Source organism: Arachis hypogaea, chromosome 18, assembly GCF_003086295.3.
Source record: "Arachis hypogaea cultivar Tifrunner chromosome 18, arahy.Tifrunner.gnm2.J5K5, whole genome shotgun sequence".
Taxonomy (NCBI): domain Eukaryota; kingdom Viridiplantae; phylum Streptophyta; class Magnoliopsida; order Fabales; family Fabaceae; genus Arachis; species Arachis hypogaea.
Genome location: NC_092053.1, coordinates 40,984,002 through 40,999,585, shown reverse-complemented (window position 1 = coordinate 40,999,585; position 15,584 = coordinate 40,984,002). Strand labels below are relative to the sequence as shown.

At 42.4% G+C, this 15,584-nt stretch overlaps 2 protein-coding genes across 2 annotated transcripts; one reads left to right on the top strand and one right to left on the bottom strand.

The window, feature by feature from the left end:
* Positions 1 to 6,693: 6,693 nt before the first annotated feature.
* On the bottom strand, positions 6,694 to 7,422 carry LOC140181363 (uncharacterized). Its single transcript, XM_072224908.1, has one exon. The coding sequence runs from the start codon at positions 7,420 to 7,422 to the stop codon at positions 6,694 to 6,696; it is 729 nt and encodes a 242-aa protein (XP_072081009.1).
* Positions 7,423 to 9,879: 2,457 nt separating this feature from the next.
* Positions 9,880 to 14,675, top strand: LOC112772325 (11-oxo-beta-amyrin 30-oxidase). The gene is made up of 5 exons (XM_025817251.2): positions 9,880 to 10,309; positions 10,729 to 10,946; positions 12,934 to 13,175; positions 13,496 to 13,883; positions 13,984 to 14,675. Exons 1-5 carry the CDS (start codon positions 10,015 to 10,017, stop codon positions 14,407 to 14,409), a joined length of 1,569 nt encoding a protein of 522 aa, XP_025673036.1. The 5' UTR covers positions 9,880 to 10,014; the 3' UTR covers positions 14,410 to 14,675.
* Positions 14,676 to 15,584: the final 909 nt, after the last annotated feature.

The window sequence follows — 15,584 nt, the reverse complement described above, 5'->3', positions numbered from 1 at the left end:
AATTAAATGTATATTTAGTATTTTTTATTTTTATTATTTTAAAAAATTAAAAAATATTAAAAATTATTAACTTTTATTATCATTTAATTATTAGTTAAATTCTTTAATCTAATAATTCAATAATATACTTGTTCGTTACCTGAAGATCTCGGGTGCTCGATGGATCAGATGCCGATGAGGGGAAGAGGGGTAGAGACCCTGAGTCGACTTGGGCCTGAAAGGGGTGTGAACTGCGAGTTGGGAGCGCCGGAGGTAATGCGACGAAGGGGGGGAGGCCACCTGCAAGGACACTCCAACGATCAAGTAGAGTCCGTACGAAGTGATAGCCGAATTAGGTAAAAGCGTGACGTACCTTGGGGAGAGTTGTCCTCTCCCCTTATATACTGTGTTGGGCGGGTCTAGCGATGACCTAGCCCATTGGTTAAGGAGCTTGTGAGCTGTCCTAATCCACGTGGGAGGGGGTAGGTCGTCCCGGATGTAGGGTCGGGGCTTCGGACGCTGCCCCGAGGATACAGACCCGGACGATGGCATGGTTCGTACGGGTGGTAGGTCGGGCGTGCCTTGGGTCGGGTATTAGGAGCCGACCCGTTGAACTCCTTTCTGTTGAGGAGGTTTGGGCCTGGGTCGGAGGTGGTGCCCCGACTCGGCAGCTAGTTGGGCTGGACTCGACGATCCGTAACAGTGCCCCCAACGCGCCAGCCTTGAGGTTTGGAGCTCGTGGCTGGGCGCGTTTGTCCTACTCGCCGAGGTGGGATATGTTCTTCTTCTTCGGGAGCTCATCGATGGCGTTTCATGTTTCTCACGCGTGGTCACCTCAACCCTGACGCTACTTTCTTTGCTCCTGTGCTGGGCATTAAATGCCCATCATTTCATTGATTCGAAATTTGAGTGAAATGGCGATTATGCCCTGCCTTTTGGTGCTCTTCCTTGGCGGTTACGCTTTTTCCTTATTTTTGTTTCGTAACCCCTCACAACTCTACTTTTCTTTTCCTTCTCCTTCTTGCTCTCTCGCACTGTTGTTGCTTCTGCTTCTTGCTCTCGCTGCATCGATTCTCTTTTTGCTTCCAGTGCCCTTTCTTCCTCTTGGATTCTTCGTTCCTGTTCACCATTTTTGCGGAGTCTGCCTTTCTGGTATGTTTTTTATGGTTTTTCTTTTGATTACTTCTTCCTTTTAGTTTTCGCGTATTCCTCTTTGTGCCTTCCCTCTATGCATACCTGGGTTTCTGTTTTGTTCTTGTTGCTTTTTCTTCTAGAGGGGGCGCCACTGGGTTTTTCATGGGTTTTTGCTTGCATTCTGGGTTAGTGTAGGGGTGTCTAGAGGGTGATTTGGGGAGTTGTAGTTTTTGCTTTTACTATTTTGAGGGTTCACGACCTCCCGTCTTGACTAAGTGGTGCCCCCGCTGTAGGTATGGCCGAGCGCCTCGTTCTCCCGGATCAGGCTCAGCGCCCGCTAGCCGACTTTGTTGACCATTACGCCTGGGTTTCCTCCAACGTGAAGGATACCCTTTCCAAGGTCACGAAGGAGGGCCTCCAGGATCTGCGCCAGTCAGGGCTCTTATGTGGAGGTGGTCCCGAGGAAGCGTTCTACCAAGTTTACGTTCTTGCTGGTCGGGAGCGTGTATGTCAGAAGAACTTGGCCTCCCCTCGAGTTGTTGACTGGTTGTGGGTTTATGAACCCATGTTCACGACTTTGGGGGTTCGTTTACCCTTCTCCCCCTTCGTCATGGGTTTGTTGAACCGTTGTGACGTTGCTCCGTCGCAACTTCATCCGAACAGCTGGGCTGCCATCCAATGCTTCGAGATGGTTTGCGAATATCTGGAGCTCCCGACTTCGGTGAACGTTTTTCTCTATCTCTTCCTGCTTACGAACCCTTCTCGCCAGAAGAAGGCGAAGAAGGGATATATGTTCTTTAGGGCCCAACAAGGCCGTAGGATTTTTGGCCTTTTTGAGGACTCCTTCCACGGCTTCAAGTCTACTTTCTTTAAGGTTAGGCCAATTGAAGGTCATCAACCTTTCTGGCTTACTGCCGAGGGGGAAAGGCGGATCCCGACCTACTGGAGCTTCGGGGCGGGATCCGACTATTTGATAAAAATATCTTATGATTGGCTGAGTCCGGAAGATCGCAATATTGCCGATATTTTGTTGGCGATTTTTGGCGAAAAAAATCTTAACCCTCGCATGGTTATGGGGGATCAGGAGGCCGGCCGGTCGTATGTTGGTGAGTTCTTTATTTTTGTATTTTTAGTATTTTGTTCTTCTATTACTTACGCCTTTGTCTTTTTGTTTGTAATTTCCATGGCTGGTGGGAAGAAGACTTTGGCTGACCTGATGAATCTCATCCAAGGGGATGATGAGGTTGGTGATGACTCCTCGACGACCCCTTCGATGAGTCAGGACAAGGGGGATGTCGGGGAGGGCAATGGTCGGGTTGACGGGGCCGACCAAGTTCAGCTAGAGAAGGTTGAGGTTCCTCCTGAGAACACCTCGGGGAATTGGAGTGTGGAAACGGAAGCTCCTTTCGACAAGGAGGATATGGGTTTTGGTGACAATGACTTAAAGGTCGTTAGCAACCCTAAGAAGAGGAAACGGGATTCCGGGAAGGCGCTCTCAGTTATGGAGAAGAATTTCGATGCTGGGGGCTTTATTGAACCCCAGTTGCTCCCGAACACCGAAGAATTTTTCCATGATGCCGACCTTTCTGGGCAGGCGAGGTGGATCTACCGCAGTCTTCTTTGAGCTGCAGCTATTGCCAAGAAGGTGGAGCCTGTCTTGGGCAATTATCACGCTATGGAAGTGAAGTTTCGGGACTCCCAAAAAGATCTGACAGATTCGAGATCTCGGGAGGAGTCTTTGAAGACTAAATTGTTTGAGCAGGAGAAGAAGGTTGAGGATCATGCCAATGAGATCAATAGGCTAGTGGATCAAGACCTTGCCTTGATGAAAGATTTTAATACTGCTCGTGGTAAGGCTACTGCCGCTGGGAAGAAAGCCAAAGAATTTGAGGAAAAGCTGAAGTTGGCGGAGGACTTGGCAGAGGCCCCTTGCCAGGAGATAGCTTCTTTGAAGAAGAAAAACAAGGAGCTGGCAAAGGGGGCCCGGGAGGCCATGAAGCTGACCGAGGAGGGGATTAAGCTCCAGGTGGCCGTGCTGGCTCCCGACCTCGATCTTTCTTAAGTTGGGGCTTTGAAGACGGTCGAAGGCGGGAAGATCGTTGATATTTTCAAGTCTTGAGATGGATACTTCTCCCAACCTTTTCTTTATCTTTTATAACTTACTTTTATTCTGCGGCCTATTTTAAGGCGCCCTTTATTTGTAACGAACACTTTGGCTCTTTTATCTTAATTAGGCCGTTTTCTTGGTTATTTCCTGTTTTCTCAGGCCGTCGCGGCTTTGCTTTTACTATTTGTTTTGTTTACTCAGGCCGTCGCGGCCTTTTGGTTTACCGTTTTTATGGTATTTACCGTTTTTGTTTCTTGTCGCTGAGCCATTTTGCTTTTGGTCCCTTTGGTTCCCGGGGTGATCAGTCCCAGGTTCCCATTAGGTCGACCGTTCGTTATTTTTCGTCGTTTTGTTATTTCGACGTGAATCTTGCAAAAGGACAAACTTATCATATTGTTAGAACTTTGAAGCAAGGAAGTGATGCAATGCGTAATTAAGTGAAAGATAGTAAAAGTGGAATGTAAAAGAAATGTAAAAAAGGGGGGATTTGGGGTCGTCAGGTCATGTGGTCGCTTCTTCTTATGAGTAGAACCTCCTCAGGTTTGCCATGTTCCATGTTCTTGGTACCTCGCTTCCATCCAACTTCTCTAGCTTGTAACCTCCTTTGCCGAGGACCTCTCTTACCCTGTAAGGGCCTTCCCAGTTTGCGGCTAACTTGCCTTCTCCTGGGGTTGGTAGCCCTATGTCGTTGCGTCGCAAGACCAAGTCGCCTTCTTCCAGGCTTCTTTTTAGCACTTTGCCATTGTACCTTAGGGCTATCCTTTGTTTTATTTCTGTCACTTCTAGGTGCGCCATTTGTCTTGTCTTGTCGACTAGATCTTTTTCAATTGCTTCACTTCCTCCTCCGAGAAGTAACCTTGGGCTCGGTTCCCCGACCTCAACTGGGATGACTACGTCGACCCCGTATGTGAGTCGGAAGGGGGTTTTGCCAGTGGATGATTGGGGAGTGGTCCTGTAAGACCATAGGACCAAAGCTAGCTCGTCTGCCCATGAGCCCTTCTTTCCCTCAAGTCGCTTCTTTAACCCTTTTAGGATAACTTTGTTAGCTGCCTCCACCTGGCCGTTGGTTTGGGGGTGTTCGACTGAGGAGAACCTTTGCTTGATCTTTAATCCTGCTAGGAACCCTTTGAACTTCTTGTCGGTGAACTGTGTCCCGTTATCCGATATGACGGTTTCTGGAATTCCAAACTTGGTAACCACTTGCCTCCACATGAACTTTTGGCAATTCGCTGAAGATATGCTAGCCAGTGGTTCTGCTTCTACCCATTTGGTGTAATAGTCTATGGCTACTATCAAGTATTTCACTTGTCCAGGCCCAGGTGGGAATGGTCCTAAGAGGTCGACTCCCCATTGGGCGAAAGGTCGGGGGGCCATCATTAGGTTGAGTTCTTCAGGTGGTGCTTTGTGGAAGTTGGCATTTTCTTGGCATTTTTTGTATTTTTTAACGAACTCCTGGGCGTCCGACATCATTGTGGGCCAGTAATATCCTGCTCGGATAATCTTTCTTGCCAGCAATCTTCCCCCGATGTGGTGACCACAACACCCCTCGTGGACTTCACTTAGGATGTAGTCCGTCTGGTCGGGGCGCAGGCATTTGAGTAATGGTTGGTGGAGCCCTCGCTTGTACAACTGCCCTTGTATGATTATGTATTTGGGGGCTTCCCTCTTGGTGGCTCGTGCTTCTTTCTCATTTTGGGGTGTTTCTCCATGCTCTAGGTATTGGAAGATAGGGTCTATCCATGAGGGGGTTTGGCATCTGGGCTGCGCACATGATGATCGCAGGTTCGGTTGCTACCCTTGGATTAGGGATCTGTTTCCCGTCCCGGGTTTGGTGCTTGCTAGTTTAGAGAGGAGGTCGGCTCAGGCGTTTCTTTCTCTGGGGACGTGCTGAATTGTGACTTCCTCGAAGCTTTTGCATAGCTCCTTTACCTTTTCCAGGTATTTTTGTAGTAGTGCGTCCCTAGCTTGGTAGCTGCCGTTTATCTGGGAGGTGACGATCTTGGAGTCACTGCTGACTTCCATCCTTGATGCTCCGACTTCTTTGGCTAATACCAATCCTCCTATCAAGGCCTCGTATTCTGCCTGGTTGTTGGTGACCAGGAAGTCAAACTTGATGGATTGCTCATAGGCTACTCCTGCCGAATTTTTGAGAATGATTCTGGCCCCTCCGAACGTTTGGTTGGATGCTCCATCAACGTGGAGCTTCCACCGTGTGTTCGGTGTGTCGAGGGCCTCCCCTGTGACCTCTACCAGAAAATCTACCATGACTTGGGCTTTGATTGCCTGTCTGGGTTCGTATTGTAAATCATATTGGGACAGTTCTATTATCCATGCCATTATTCTTCCCGCGAGGTCGGGTTTTTGGAGGACTTGTTGAATGGCTTGGTCGGTTCTCAGGATGATCACGTGCCCTTGGAAGTACTGCTTTAGCCTTCTGGATGAGAGTAGTAGGGCATAGGCCAACTTTTCCAACTTGGTGTACCTCATCTCCGCCCCTTGGAGTACTTTGCTGATGAAGCGTATTGGGCGCTGAGTCTTGTCCTCTTCTCAGACCAAGACTGCCACCATTGCTTGCGTGGTTACATCTAAGTATAAGTATAGGGGCTCCCCTTCTTTAGGCTTGCTAAGTACGGGAGGCTCCGAGAGTATCTTTTTGAAGCGGCTGAACGCTTCTTCACACACTGGGTCCACTCGAAGGCAATCCCTTTCTTCATTAGGTTGAAGAATGGGATGGCCCTTTCTGCGGAGGCGCCGAGGAACCGGGACAAAGCCGTGAGTTTCCCAGTGAGTCGTTGTACATATTTGATGCACCCAGGGCTTGTCATTTTGAGGACGGCTTCGCATTTGTCTGGGTTGGCCTCTACCCCTCTTTGTGTTATCATGAACCCTAGGAACTTCCCTGCTTCCATGGCGAATGCGCATTTAAGTGGGTTAAGCCTCATTTTGAATTTCTTTAGCGCTTTGAAGACATCCTGGAGGTCGTCTATTAGTCTGTTTGGTTCCGCTGTTTTCACCAGGATGTCGTCAACGTATACTTCTACCGACTTGCCGATGAGGTTATGGAAGACCTTACTCATTAGTCGTTGGTAGGTGGCCCCTGCGTTCTTCAGCCCAAAAGGCATTACTTTGTAGCAATAAGTACCTCCTGGCGTTATGAATTCCGTTTTGTCTTCATCAGGTCGGTGCATCGGGATCTGGTTGTAGCCCGAGTAGGCATCCATGAAGCTGAGAAAACGATATCCTGCCGCCGAATCGACCAAGGTGTAGATGTTGGGGAGGGAGAAAGAGTCTTTTGGGCATGCTTTGTTCAAATCAGAGTAATCAACGCACATTCTCTATCTTCCGCTGGCTTTTTTGACCAGGACGACATTGGACAGCCATGTTGAGTACTCGAGTTCTTTGATGAATCCTGCTTCTAGCAACCCTGCTATTTGTCTGACAACTTCTTCGGCCCTTTCTTGCGACAACTTCCTTCACCGCTGGGCCACTGGTTTGGCATCAGGTTTTATGGCTAGTCGGTGGGACATGACCTCGGGATCCAGTCCCGGCATATCTGATGGTGTCCACGCGAAGAGGTCGCTATTTGCCCTTACAACCTCCATGAGGGGGCCCTTGAGTTCGTGGGGCAGGTTTCTGTTTACGAAGGTAAACTGATCTGCCGACTTTCCTATTTGAAACTTTTCCATGTCCCCCTCTGGCTCTGGTCTTGGGTTGTCCTCTGCCCGGGCATCCAGGTCTACCAAGAACACGCCAGCTGCCTTCTTAGATTCTTTCCTTAAGGAGAGACTGGCGCTTTCGCAGGCGACTGCCGTTTCTAGGTCTCCTCTTATGGAGCCAACTATTCCATTGTCCGTTATGAACTTCATTGTCAGGAACTTGGTGCATATTATAGCTGAGAATTCGTTGATGGATTTTCTCCCCAGGATAATGTTGTAGGTAGTGGAATCTCTTAGGACTACAAAGTCTGTCATAACTGATTTCCTGGCGCCACCGGTTTCCAAGCAAATTGGGAGAGAGATCGTCCCGTCAAGTTTAATATAGTTATTGCCTAGACCCATGACTCCGTGCTGGTGATTATTGAGGTCAGACTCTTTGAGCCCCATGGCGTCGAACACGTTTCTGAATAGAATGTTAGAATCAGCTACCGTGTCGACGAGGATTCGTCTGACTAATCCCGTCCCGACCATTGCAGTAACCACCATGGGGGGTTCTCGGGGAGATCATGAAACCATTTATCTTCCGGGCCGAAGGATATCGTGGGAGCTCTTTTGCTGGTGACGGGGCCTTCTGTCGAGATAGAGAGTACCCGAGTATCCTTTTTTGCTGCCGATTTGGATTTAGGAGGGCTGTTGCGCCCGACCACGATGTTGACCACGAAGGTTGGGGGGTTATTGCCGTCCTCCGTGAGTTCTTGCCTTCTCTTGACAGTTCGGCTGTGATCTTCTTTGGATCGTTATCGTTCTCATCTCCTCGGTTCTCTGATGAGCTGGGAGAATTCACTCAACTTTCCTTCTCTGATGGTCTACTCTAAGGCATCTTTGAGATCGAAGCAGTCTTGGATTTTGTGACCAAATCCCTTGTGATAATCACAGTAAAGACTTTTGTTGCCTCCCGTTATTTCTTTCAATGGTCTAGGTCTGGATAAGATTCCCTTGTTTGCAATTTGTTGGTAAACCTCTACTATGGGCGCCGTAAGTAGCGTGTAGTTCGTGAACCTTCCTACCCGCGGGTGGTTTGGGAGCTGCCGCTTATTGGCTGCTACAACCTAACTCACTTCCTCATCATTGATGTATTCCTTAGCCACGCTTTGGATTTCTTGCATGGACCAGACGGATTTAGTAGTGAGGTGTTTTCTAAAGTCCTCGTTCAGCAGGCTGTTCGTTAGGCAGAGACTAGCGACTGAGTCCGTGAGGCCGTCGATCTCCAAGCACTCATCGTTGAATCTGTCTAGAAACTTCCTGGTCGGCTCTTCGGGTTTTTGGTAACCCCTAATAAGTTGATTGGGTGTTTTTCCTTGGCTATGCGCGTTGTGAACCGATCCAAGAAGCTTTGGGAAATGTTTGCAAAAGCTGTGATGGATCCTTGTGGGAGGGCGTTGAACCATCGGATCGCTGGGCCAGCTAGCATTACAGGGAACGCTCGGCATCTGACAGCGTCGTCTACTCCTTCCAAGTTCATTCTTTCTTCAAAAGTTGTGAGGTGCTCCTGAGGGTCCTTGGTCCCATCGTACCTCATGTCCGTCGGCTTGTCGAAGTTCTTCGGAAGCCGGACCTTGAGGATTGAGGGGTGGAAAGGGGTGGCTCCTATGATGATGGGATCCTGTTGTTTCTTCACCCTCCCTCTTTGGGACTCCCTCTGGCTCTCGGACCTGCCCTGGGTAGGCCGGGAGGTCGCCTGTGTTTGCGCCTCGTCGTGCCTTGTTGGGCTCCTTTCTCGGCTCTCGTGTCTTCGGGAGGGGGAGCGAGTACGGGTGCGAGATCGGCTGTCGTCGCCGTGGGAGTGGCTTCTCGCTGCCAGTTCCCGCTCAAGGTTTTGTACTCAGTGTCTGAGTTCTTGCATGATCTTGGCGCTGTCGGCCCCTGTTCCTCCGAAGGGACGTCTTTCGGGGGTCTTAGTGTAGATTGGTTGGTTTGGCTGAACGGAGGATCTTGGCTGTTCGCCGGCACGAACTGTCGAGCTCGCCCTGTGATAAACCACTATTTTATGGTTTATCTTGTGCTCAATTGAGTGGTTTTTATCAACTATTTACCCACTTATTCATACTATTTGCATGGTTTTACATTTGCCTTCCTAATTATGTGCTTTGATTGAAAACATGCTTCTTTGGCCTTAAGTTCCCTATGATTAATCCTCTCTTATTACCATTAGATGCCTTGATATGTGTGTTAAGTGATTTCAGAGATTACCCTGCTCAGGCGGGCTCCACCTCCTTCTCAGAGTTCCTCCGATGTGGGGGGTCGCTCCATGCCTGCTCCAGGGTCCCACAGACGGCGCCAATGTTCGTTACCTGAAGATCTCAGGTGCTCGATGGGTCGGATGCCGATGAGGGGAGGAGGGGTAGAGACCCTGAGTCGACTTGGGGATAAAAGGGGTGTGAACTGCGAGTTGGGAGCGCCGGAGGTAATGCGACGAAGGGGGGGAGGCCACCTGCAAGGACACTCCGACGATCAAGTTAGAGTCCGTACGAAGTGATGGCCGAATTAGGTAAAAGCGTGACGTACCTTGGGGGGAGAGTTGTCCTCTCCCCTTATATACTGTGCTGGGCGGGTCTAGTGATGACCTAGCCCATTAGTTAAGGAGCTTGTGAGCTGTCCTAATCTACGTGGGAGGGGGCAGGTCATCCCGAACTTCGGGTCGAGACTTCGGACGCTATCCCGAGGATACCAACCCAGAAGATGGCATGGTTCGTACGGGTGGTAGGTCGGGCGTGCCTTAAGTCGGGTATTAGGAGCTGACCCGTTGAACTCCTTTCTATTGAGGAGGTTTGGGCCTGGGTCGGGGGTGGTGCCCCGACCCAACGGCTAATTGGGCTGGACTCGACGGTCCGTAACAATACTTTAACTTATATTTTAAATATTAATAATTAATTAATAACTAAAAATAATAAATTTTAATAATCTTCTAAATTATTTTGTGTGCTGTAGAATTTCATTGTAGCCTTATAAAAGCCACCGAAGTGGCATCGGCAAGTATCATCCAAGTGAACTACATTAATTAATTAATTTCCTTTTTGTTTTCTTTCTTTGTCCTTCACTTTCTGGCTCCCTCTTCCACAACCCCAAAGAAACAGGAACATGATAAGAATATCTTCCCCAACTGCAATATGTTTCATCATAGTGGTTCCTTTGGTTCTTCTATGGGCATGGAAGCTTCTCAATTGGCTATGGCTGAGGCCAAAGAGATTGGAGAAGCTTCTAAGAGCTCAGGGACTTCAAGGCAACAAATACAGGGTTCTTGTCGGGGATTCAATGGAGATGATCAACATGATCAAGGAAGGTGCCAAATCTCAACAACACAACACTCTTTCCAATGATAAAGATGTAGCACCACATGTCTTCTCTTTTATCCATCACACTGTTCAAAAATTTGGTAATCTTATTTATCTTTTATGTTGAAGATTTAATGTTATTTTCCTTTATGTATAGAATTTTAGATTCAAACTTCATTATTCTCAATGTAACAAGGAAAAAAAATGCTATTTTTCTTTTTTGAAAGCAGTTACTTTAGCTATTTATTTAATCCATATATCGAACTAATTTTTTATTTAAATAAAAGAAATATATGATTTTTCAATTCAAACAAAACTGGAAAAAGTTACCTATTTATGTTTCGTGATTGATATTGGTGTATTATGGAGCACAAATATGTAAACCCCCCTCCCCTCTCTTTTTCTAAATTGGATAAATTTGGTAAATCATATATTCAATTTATTTAAATAAAAAAACACCTATTAGGCAGTTGAATGAGTTATATATCACAGATCATCAAACATGTCCATGTATGTGTAGGTAAGAATTCTTTTGTCTGGGAAGGTACAACACCAAAGGTCATAATCACAAATCCTGATCAAATCAAAGAAGTCTTTAACAAGATCAATGATTTTGAGAAACCCACGTTGAACCCTCTTGTCAAGTTATTGGGCAACGGACTCGCAAACTATGACAGTGAGAAATGGCAAAAACATCGAAAGATTATCAACCCGGCTTTCCATTTTGAAAAATTAAAGGTAATATATATTTTTTTAAGAAGGATGATTTATACTCTATTCAGTGACGGACCCAGAAAATTTTAAGAGTGAGGGCAAATATATATATATATATATAAATTTTGTTAAATATTATTAATTATATGAAGATATAAAAATTAAAAAGAATTAGCGAACACTTTTATTCTTAAAATACTATTTATTATATATAATTTATAAAAATATTTTTTTATTTCTAAAATTTAAAATTAAAATATTTTAATTAAATTATAGATAACTTATTATCCTAACTAATCTTTTTATACACATTTAATAATAAAAGATTGAATTAACTGACATATTAGCGCATAATAATACATTAGTATTTATAATTTGAAATTAGAATTATATATAAATACTAGAAAAATTAAATCTTTATATAAAAAGTATGTTTATATAAAATAATAAAAACATAATTTTTATAATTTTTTTTTCTAAAATAATTAAATTTGTTATATATTTTTTAATTTAATTTTGATATAATGTTAGATAAAATATTTTATGTATCTGTTTAATTATATATTATAATTAAAATATTTTTTATCATTATTTTTAAAAATAAAAAATATATTCTAAATTAGTAAATTAATTAGTTCATTTTAAAATTTTATATGCAACATAGGTACATATAATAGAACAAAAGATAAAAAATAAGTAATAAGGATGAATAAATCGAGAATAAAATAAAATATATAAAGTCACGAAAAAAATAAAATATTAGATTGATACCTAAACTATAATTGTTTGAATTAAAAATTGCAATTGAAAATATCAAAAAGAAAAATAATGAAATTGAAAGATACATAGAGTCATGGAGAGCTATATAAAAAAATTGGAGAATTTAAAATTTACTTTTTGATGAAGAGAAGATGACCATTAGACAAGGAATAAAAAAAGAAGGTTGAAAATATAAAAATAAGAAGAGGGTTTAAGAGAATAAAGAATTGACGGTACAATAATTAAATTTGATTAGGTTAAATAATAGTCAAAATGATAAAAAAAAATAAAAAAATAAATTTAAAATTTTAGCTAATTAAATTTATTTTATTTATAGTGGGATCATTTAAAATTTGAAATGGAGACATATTATATATAACTATATCTTTTAAACAAAAATTAAAAACATCATGAAGACAAGTGACCCCTCATTTGTATGCTTGGGTCCGTTCCCTGACTCTATTTGATTACTAGATATAGAAGAATTAATTATCTTTAATATTTCGAGTCTTAAAACTATTTACTTTATTTAATATTAGGAATATGTTTTAGAAGGTTTGTTAAGTGATGAAATTAATATTTAAATTTGTCTAAGTTACACTCTTACTTCAATCTAGTTCTCAAAGTTTTGGTTTAATCAATTTAGCCTTTTAATTTGGCATTCGTGAGTCGTGACTTATATTAGTGTGTGATATTATTTTTATCACTGAATCATTAGTAGCATTTTAAAAAGGACTATAAGTTATTATATTAAATTCTCAAACGGCTATTTGACGTGGCAATTAAAATTTACTTCAAGTTATTTTTTTTTGGATTCTTTAAAATCTTAACATTAATTTTAATTAAAAATTTTAAAGGCTTTTTAGAAAATAAATTGAAGTAAAATATTTTAACTATCACATTAGATAATTATTATGAGGTTCACTGTGGTAGTCTAACCTATATCCCAGTACGCCATTAATAATTCTGCGGCAGAAATCAAGGACTAACATGAGTTATGGATATTAAATTAGGAGATCAAATTGAGAATATTAAAACTTTGGAAATCAAATTGAGGCACAACTCTAAGAATGAACTTGAGTATAAACTCGAACTCGTTAAGTGATACTCGCATTATTATTTTAATTTTTTTCATTTATACTTACACTTCACGTTTGTTGTATGATTACAAAGTAATTATTCTAAAATTATCATATATTACTTCATAGTCCATATTTGATTATTCTTTCTTTTCACCCAATCATGTCTATAGGTAATGTCATCAACCATGTTCGAATCCTGTGATAAAATGGTTAGAAAATGGGATGCGATGCTAGCTTCCGAAGGAAAATGTGAAATCGACGTATGGCCATTTCTTCAAAATTTGACTTGCGATATTATTTCCAAGACAGCATTTGGAAGCAGCTATGAAGAAGGAAAACGAATATTCGATCTTTTAAGAGAACAAGCTGGACTTATTATGAAATTACGAAATGTCTATATTCCCGGATGGTGGTAAGACTATTAATATAATAGTTACAAAAATTATCCATCTTTTTTCTTTCTTTGGTGAATATATATGTAGGAGCTAAACTTACATATACGCCTTGGAAATTAGTAGTGATTTCACACATTATTACTAGGGGTACTCCATCAATGTATACAAATTGATTTGGGAGGATAAACTAAAAAATGATACAGTACACAAATTAGAAACTCCTGCCCCTAGCAATTTAAGTGAGGAATATGTGTAATAATAATGCGGATTCTGAATTGATATCCACAAGTAATTAGGTAATTGACTGACAAGAATATAATATGTATTTAATTCTTAGGTTGATACCAACAGCTACACACAAGAGGATGAAAGAAATTGAAAAAGATATAAAAGCTTCGCTCGAGTTTATCATCAACAAAAGAGAGAAAGCAATGAAGGTAGGGAAAGTCATGAACAAAGACTTATTAGGCATACTTTTGGAATCAAATCATAGAGAAATACAAGAACATGGAAACAACAAAGCTGCTGGAATGACAAGCCAAGAAGTAATGGAGGAGTGCAATGCATTCTACCTTGCTGGCCAAGAAACCACCTCAGTTCTTCTAGTTTGGACAATGATACTATTGGGTAGGTATCCTGATTGGCAAGCACGTGCTAGAGAGGAAGTTTTGCAAGTTTTTGGCGATCAAAATCCGGATAGTGAAGGGTTAAGTCGCCTTAAAATTGTAAGTATGACATGATTCAAACCTAAAACCTTATGCATACTATTCACATACTTCAGCATTGCAAGTCCTTTAATTAACGCTTACACCTTTTCTTTCACAGATGACAATGATTTTATACGAGGTTCTAAGGTTATACCCTCCAACTGTTTACTTCAATCGTGCTGTCCACAAAGATGTGAAACTTGGCAACCTTTCCCTTCCAGCAGGAACACAAGTTTCCTTGCCAATACTCTTGATTCATCATGATCGCGATATTTGGGGCGATGATGCAACAGAGTTCAAACCGGAAAGATTCTCTGAAGGAGTTGCAAAAGCAACAAAAGGCCAAGTTTCATTCTTTCCATTCGGATGGGGACCTAGAGTATGCATTGGGCAAAATTTTGCTTTAATGGAAGTAAAGATGGCTTTGTCATTGCTCTTACAACATTTCTCATTTCAGCTCTCCCCATCTTATGCACATGCTCCAACTACTGTACTCACTCTCAATCCAAAGCATGGGGCTCATGTTATCTTACATAAATTGTAGCTCTATCGTTTTTATTCTTTTCTACAAGTATCTAGACTCTCGTATTAAGAATCGACTAATTAGGCATGAGAAGTAATTTTCCTACCATGACCAATCTGATGTGTTGGTCGTACTGTTACATAAATTCATCAATTAGGTGGCGTACCACATATTAATTTGTGTTTGTCTTTGTACTAAAATATCATATGCATATTTTTCGCATAAAATATTTTATGTATGGCGTATCGCCCAGTTGTTATCTATTGAAATGTATTGCGTTCTATGTATCCGTTGTAGTACATTTAGGAGAAGTTTTATCTTTTATGTTATTTGTTTTTTCTTGGCATGTTTTTCCTTTTAAGTATGTCTAATGTTTGAAGTCCTTATTAAACAGGCCTATAAGAGATTAAGAGAGTTTCAGGGATCTCATTAATTAAGATGAATCTGAAGTCAAATCGCAACTCGGCTTTTAACTGGTTCTATAATGACGAAGGAATAAGAATATAATAATGAATTGTAATGACAGAAAGTATTGAGCAAATTATTACCTAAATTATTTTGGAAAAGTGCAGGTACTAATAAATTAGAATAAATGACCATTTGTATTTATGATAGATGAAAACGCTGACATTTGTATCTATGATAGTCTGAAACTAAAATTATACTCATGATAGATGCCCTCCGTGTGACAAAAGTGCCCTGACTTGGATCTGAGCTTGGTTCGTGGGAATCCGATCCTAGGTGGCACTCCCTCCCTTATCTTCAACCCCCCTCTCTCTCTCTCACACTCTCTCTCTCTCTCTCTCTCTCTCTTCACTCTCCAATACCCACTCTGGCCCCTTCTTCCTCAACACTCGCTCTCTCACCATCCAATTCTACCCTAGTGCCCTCACATTCTCTACTACACTTCAATAGCCGTTACAATGTCTCTTGTGCCCAGTTTTTCAAACCAATACCCGAATACCGAACCCCAATGAACTCTTCCCACTACTAATTGCTAACCTTCTGAAACTTCAACCCTCTCGCATTATTTTTTCAAACCTCCATATGGGTTGCTGCATCAGCAAATCCCAGACCCAAAACCAAAATCCATATCACCAAAATAATCAAACCCCCAACAATACCTTACACCCTCTCTCCCCAACTCAAACCTTAACCAACAAATACCACAGTGGCAACTACCACCAGTGTTAGAG

What these genes read in the sequence shown, in the direction of transcription:
- LOC140181363 (XM_072224908.1), bottom strand. Translation starts at nt 7,422, where the DNA reads ATGGTGGTTACTGCAATGGTCGGGACGGGATTAGTCAGACGAATCCTC.
- LOC112772325 (XM_025817251.2), top strand. Translation starts at nt 10,015, where the DNA reads ATGATAAGAATATCTTCCCCAACTGCAATATGTTTCATCATAGTGGTT. An exon ending in GTCTATATTCCCGGATGGTG is followed by an intron (nt 13,176 to 13,495) that starts GTAAGACTATTA and finishes TTTAATTCTTAG; the next exon opens with GTTGATACCAACAGCTACAC. An exon ending in GGTTAAGTCGCCTTAAAATT is followed by an intron (nt 13,884 to 13,983) that starts GTAAGTATGACA and finishes TTTCTTTCACAG; the next exon opens with ATGACAATGATTTTATACGA.